The following is a 6526-nucleotide window of genomic DNA, read 5'->3' on the forward strand; positions in this document are numbered from 1 at the left end:
GCCCAGGTAAACAGGAAGCAACGGAATGAATTCGGCGACCGAGTGTGCCAGCAGTCTTTGACTGCAGGTTGACAGCATCAGCTGCAAAATGACGTATTGGCGACAATAAATAAATAAATAAATGTTTTCGTCAACATCGTCGGCAAAACAACATCCTCGGCCGCAGGATTCCAGTATAGCTTGAAAGAGCTGCGAAGCAACAGAGCACAACAGCAACAAATCGACTTCAGGGCTTTCTTTTCCCTATCTTCCGAGAACAACATAATCCATGGGTCAGATTTGGGATTCTGCTTTCATTTTATTTGATTCCATGCATCAGGGACGTTAGCAACCCGGACTCCCGGACGCGGACAACTCCTGTAGCTGTATGTTTTGTAATTAAGAGTTTTTCCCTTCCTCCAGTCGAATTATTACCTTTCCTTTTCCGCTCCCTATCGGCCGCCACCTCCACGCATGCATCAGCGACAGCGATCTGACGACGCACAACGTCATGTAATGCTTTCCTCTCCCCGCGCGTTCCCTTTCCTTCCACTGATTTTGTGCTCCAATTCCTTTTCCTTGCCTTTGCCTGTTTGTCACATCTGCATCCGCAGCAGCATCCTCCGCGTCGCCAACAGCCGCAGATCCCGGGGGATCGTCACCCACCACTTCCACCTCCTCGTCTCATCAATCATCCTCGCCATTGCCAGCCTTTTCACCAATGTCGTACTTTGTGGAACGCTCCGGCAGTCAGCTGCTCCAGGGTGGCCGGCCCTTCTACTTCTTGGGTTGTAACGCTTACTGGCTGGCTGAAGACGCGCTGGTTCCGGAGCGACGAGATCGAGTGGACCGAGCCCTGCAGCTGGCACAGGTGCGGCAGGAGGTGTGGGAGGAGGGGTGGGAGGAGGGATGGGAGGAGGGATGGGGGGAGGGGTGGGGGGAGGGGTGGGGGGAGGGCGGGTAGCGACATGCATCAGGGTGGAAGGCGGAGGAGGCGGCAGGGGTGCGAGGAAGGGTTTAAAATAAGCCGTGGAAACACGGCCACCGCTCAACTTGACTAACTAACGTTCGTATACCCTGGTCGTACACCGACATGTCCCATATCTGTCGCAGGAACTTGGCCTACGTGTAGTCCGGCTGTGGGCCTTCAGCCACCAGCTGCCCGCCTTGGGCCTAGATGGCACCGGACTTGTTTGGGCAGAGGACAAGTTCGTGGCGCTGGACTACATTGTACGACATGCCGAGCTGTACGGCATACGACTGGTGCTGGCGCTGGGGAACTTATGGCCGGCGTATGTGGCGCCGGAGCTGTTTCTTCGGGCTGCCAACTTAACAGGTCGAAAGAGTTGCATTTATTGGTACTGGGGAGCTCGTGACGGTTAGGTTAATCCGGGGATCCTGGGGGTATTTGCTGCTGGCGTGTATTGGCAAAGACTTGCAGCAGCATTGGCATCGGTCGTTGAAAAAATTTCGGCACATTCGTACACTGGTATGGGCGGGGCAAAGTCCCATGGGTCGGTTGGGATGTGGATAATTATCTGGACAGTCAGATTGGAGGGGTCAGTGCGTGTCCTGCTGCCGTCAGGGTCGTTGTGTATCGATGTGGATTCCGATCAGGGGTCAGTGTGGGCCAATGTGGGTCGATGTGGGCCAATGTGGGTCGATGTGGGTCGAGTGGGTCAATGTGGGTCAGTGTGGGTCAGTGTGGGTCAATGTGGGCCAATGTGGGTCGATGTGGGCCAATGTGGGTCGATGTGGGTCGAGTGGGTCAATGTGGGTCGATGTGATCGATGTGGGTCAATCAATGTGGGTCAATGTGGGTCAATGTGGGTCGATGTGGGTCGAGTGGGTCAGTGTGGGTCAGTGTGGGGCAATGTGGGTCGATGTGGGCCAATGTGGGTCGATGTGGGTCGAGTGGGTCAATGTGGTCGATGTGGGTCGAGTGGGTCAGTGTGGGTCAGTGTGGGCCAATGTGGGTCGATGTGGGCCAATGTGGGTCGATGTGGGTCGAGTGGGTCAATGTGGGTCGATGTGATCGATGTGGGTCAATCAATGTGGGTCAATGTGGGTCAATCTCCTTGCCTCGCATATCAACCCCGTTCTATAATTCTCATCCTCCCGTACATCCCGTACATCCTGATGTCAGCAGGCGGGGCCCTAACGGTGGCGGACTTTTACCGCGACCCGGGGGCCCGGGAGATGTTCAAGCGCCACATCGCGGCGGTCACCTCCCGGATCAATGTGTTCTCGGGGGTGGCCTACAGGTGCCGGGGTGTACAGGCTGTATGGAGTTTTGCAGCCTATCTTCATCATAAAGTTCTTGTAAACAGTTTTAGGGTTGGTGGTTTGGATTGTAATCCGGCTCACGATGTTTTTGTTATTGTTCTCATACAGCGGGCTATCTGTGTGTGAATGTGTGTGTGTGTCCGTGTGTGTGTGTGTGTTACATGGTTGGGGGGTGCGTGATCCCATACCTGTAGACTTACTACCCATACAAGCCGAAGGCCCAAGGGCAATACCTAAACGCCTAAAAGCCATGGAGGAAAGGAAACACCGCACTATCAGCCCAGACTAGCGCCCAAAGATCAGCGGGCTATCTAAATGCTTTATTACTCTGGTGAGCTTTTGTTTTATTACCCTGGCGTCTTAAGTATCAACCCTATAGGATTTCTACACTTCTATCCCTGATCGAGTGCGATCATTACCAACGTGTGCTTTTGTTCATCATCAAGTCGTTGCCGTACACAACCAATATACCAACATAACGGAAACTCTGTATCCCTTTTCCCTTACCCGCCCTCCCTCCGTTTCGTGGTTGCGAATGGCTCCAGGGACTCGCCTGTCATCATGATGTGGGATGTGATGAACGAACCTAGGTGTCCGGGTGGGTGACAATGCGTGTGTGCAAGTGTGTACATAAATACCTCTGCTTTATAAATGTCTCTGCTTTGTAAATATCTACGCTTTATAAATATCTGTGTGTGTAGCATGCGAGGGTTGGGGGAGGTGAAGGATCGGGGGGGGGGTACTAGAGGTGTTTGTCAGTTTCGGACGTTATGAAAGGGGTTTCAGATACGATACGAAAACAAAACGTTTTGGGGTTCCACGGGAGGGACGTTTCTTGCTGCCGTACAACACGCAACTGCGCCGTACGACTCCTTGGAAACGTGTATGATTACATTAGCCCGTTGTTCTGTCCATACCCTCAGGCCGTCCTCCTCAGCAAAACGTGACATTCCCAGCCCCTTTTTTCCGTCTGTCTGTCTGTCTGTCTGTCTGTCTGTCTGTCTGTCTGTCTGAACATTAATTCCTGCACATGTCGCCTGATTTCAAACATTTCCTAAACCCTAGACCCGTTGTGGAAATAAACCCTTTAAAGGCTGCAACTCGACGGAGCTGTCCGCCTACCGTTCCTGGCTGTACGACATGGCGTCGTACACCAAGGCGGCAGCACCCCGCCAGCTGGTCGCCATGGGCACGGAGGGCTTCTTCGGGAACCATCCGTACGGCAACCTACCGTCGTACGTTTCATTCAACCCCGGTAAGGTGTCAAGATTAAAGATGGAGTTAGGGTTCCCCACCCTCTTCTTTCTAACCTTCCGGCCGGTGTGCCCCGAAATGGATGAAGATGCTCTGCCGAAGTAGTGTATCCATAAAACCTATATAATCCACAAAAGGCAAGTGAAGGGACGTCCCGGCAAGTGAAACATACGTAATACCAAACAATGCGAAACGATTTACAAAAATTCGTGTCCTCTGCCCCCTCCGCATCTGTGATCCGTGGTGTTAATTTTCGTTAAGCGTTGTGTTGTTCGTACATGTTTGATTTTGCTCTCCGTTGTTACGTTGGTGACCTCCCTTATCATCATCCTGCTGGTGGTCGTCTGTCTGTCAGTCCGTCAGTCCGTCGGTCTATCCGTCAGCCTGTCTGTCTATCGGTCAGTCAGCCTGTCAGTCAGTCTGATGTAATTTTTAACTACCTGTCACGGTGCAGGTGCGGGCAGTGCGTGTGAGGGTGAGGACTGGCTGGAGTCAAGTGACATGCTGCCGCTGGACGTGGCAGTAATGCACACGTACTGGCGGCAAACGGAGGTGAGGGCTTTAGGGTTTTAGCGATTTAGGGTTTTAGCGATATAGGGTTTTAGGGTTTTACCCGCGTAGGGAGGGATATGGGAGAGGAGGAAGGGTGGTAAGAGGCGGTAAGGGGTGGTGAGGGGTGGTGAGGGGGGGAGGGTGCTGGGGCTAGCAGTGTTATTAGCGGGAGCAGGTTCCATGTGCTGGGTTGCACGGCTCGTTTACGGGGGGGGGGGGGAGGGGGGGAGGGAACGGGGGGTGTCAGTTTGCTGAACACCAGGTTTGTTTCCTATCTGAGGGGGTGTCTTTCTGCGTGACGCCTCTGTACCCGTGTTAGCTATGTGTTAAAATGATCTTCGGAGCCGCGACGAGGGAAGTGCCGTATGGTGGTGGTTGTAAACGGTTGAGTGGCTTCAAATCGGAGTGACAGCTCCGAATAGTCACACCAGCGACGTGTCTGTAGAAGGTGGAACCGATGAAACTGTGGGGACGTAGATGCTTGGGGTTTTAAGAGTAAATAATGTGGATGTGTACGATATGGTGTACGACATGGTGTACGGCAGGTGATTATGTTTCCATAAGGTCCGCGAACAATCTCACATCTTTGTCCGCCCACGCGTGTCTTCTCCGGGGCGGGGGTCATGTGCATGTGTGTGTGTGTATTTGTGCGTACGGCGACAGGGCGTGCCGGCCCACGGCTGGACCCGAATGACCTTCGAGGAGTATTTGCCTTGGTACTTGTCGTACACGTGGCTACATGTACAACTGGCGGGCGCTTTGGGCAAACCGCTGCTGCAGGAGGAGTTCAACATCATTTCCAGGTTTGCAAATTAACGAAATAGATATGAATGATTACATGCACGATGTTACACGATGCAATTCAATGCAGCACGAGCGCGCCGTACCATGTACGGCAGAGATCGCGCATAATTGAGCTGATGCAATGATAACTGAAAGGATTAGATTAAGGGGGGAGCAGCAGCTGTAGCTGTAGCTGTAGCAGCAGCAGTAGCACGGGAAGGTGCGGAGTAAGGGGACGCTGCATGACGTGCGTGCCACTCCGCGCAAGCACGGCACAAATGCAGGTCCTCTTCTTCTTTTTCCCATCTCACAAACGGTCGTTTCCGCTCCCGTTTCTCCTTTCCCCTGCATCCTACTCCCAACTCCTATTGCTGGCAGCCGCTTCTCGGCCGTACAACGGCGCCAGCTGTTCGCCGTCGCACTTGCGCAGCTGCGCGCCTCCGCGGCGGCTGGCGGGCCCTATGCGGGCGCCATGTGGTGGAGCTGTGCGCTCCAGGGGACCGCCGACGACGGCTACAACGTATATATTGATACACCGCGACCACCCAAGCCACCCGTGCCTCTGCAGGTCAGGGTAGTAAACGCACCACCGCCGCTACCACCACCGCCGCCGCCGCCACCGCCGCCGCCACCACCACCACAGCCGCCGCCGCCACCGCCGCCGCGTCTACCGCCGTCGAAGCAAGGCCCCAGCATTCGCATCAGCGGAGGTGCACACGGAGGTGGCGGGGTCGATCAGCAGCAGAGCAACGCTACGGCTGCGGCGGCCGTTGCCGCCGCCGCCGCGGCGGCGGCCACCGTCGGCGACGGCATCAACGAAGTGTCTCTGGCGGTGGTCCCATCGTCGTCCTCCTGGGATGATCACCATCATCATCGGCGACGGCGGCGGCGGCAGCTGCTTCATCGAGGTTCCGCCGCCGCCGCCGCCGGCTCTGTGCAACAGCTGGGCGCGAAGTTGGCGGCGGCAGCGGATGCGGCGGCGGAAGCGGCAGCAGCAGCAGCAGCAGAAGAAGCGGCGGCGGAAGCGGCTGCTGCTAGGTCAACCCAGGATGCCGCCACGGACTGCACCTCCAGTGCCGACCCCAATGACCGCATCTGTAGCGCCCCCATCCCTACTACAACCATTAGCAGCAGCAGCAAGAGCAAGGGCGTCAAGAGCAGCAGCAAGCGAAGCAGAGGACATAGCAATGGGCGCACCAAGCCGGTCAATCAACGTGGCGGTGGCAGCAGCAGCAGCGGCGGCGGCGGCAATCACAAACCCAGCGGAGGTAGTCGCCACGGCCCTGCTCGCCGTCGTCCTCGTCCTCCTGCTACGCCTGCTACCCCTGCTACTGCTGGCGTTGGCGGTACTGAAGGTCGTCGCCGTCACTTGCTCCTGGATGAGAGTTTGGATCCCTTCCGCAGGTCGTGTCCGTGTCCGTGTCATGTAGCGGGTTCATGGGGTAGTGGGGTCCACAAAGGGTGTTTGCCACCGGACACAATCGCGTCAACATCGCTCGTTACCGCGCGTCATCTCTCTCCCCCTTACCTCCCTGCCCTGCCTCCCACAGCATGCAGTCTAATAGGTCCAGGGTGCCCCAAGTTATCCACTCGCGCCCACCCCCTTGACCTCCACCTCGACCCGACCTACCCCCGCGACCTCCTGCCGCCGCCGCTCTTTGCAGAGGAGGTC

The 6526-nt window shown here is 56.0% G+C and overlaps 1 protein-coding gene across 1 annotated transcript; it reads left to right on the forward strand.

Moving 5' to 3' along the window:
* Nucleotides 1-664: 664 nt before the first annotated feature.
* Nucleotides 665-3624, forward strand: VOLCADRAFT_64710 (uncharacterized protein; the record flags this gene model as incomplete). The annotated part of the gene is made up of 5 exons (XM_002954289.1): nt 665-850; nt 1093-1324; nt 2129-2243; nt 2811-2863; nt 3359-3624. Coding segments are annotated over 5 exons (852 nt in total), but the record flags the coding sequence as incomplete, so codon positions are not given.
* Between the last annotated feature and the right edge of the window lie 2902 nt (nt 3625-6526).

Source organism: Volvox carteri, assembly GCF_000143455.1.
Source record: "Volvox carteri f. nagariensis unplaced genomic scaffold VOLCAscaffold_42, whole genome shotgun sequence".
Lineage (NCBI taxonomy): Eukaryota > Viridiplantae > Chlorophyta > Chlorophyceae > Chlamydomonadales > Volvocaceae > Volvox > Volvox carteri.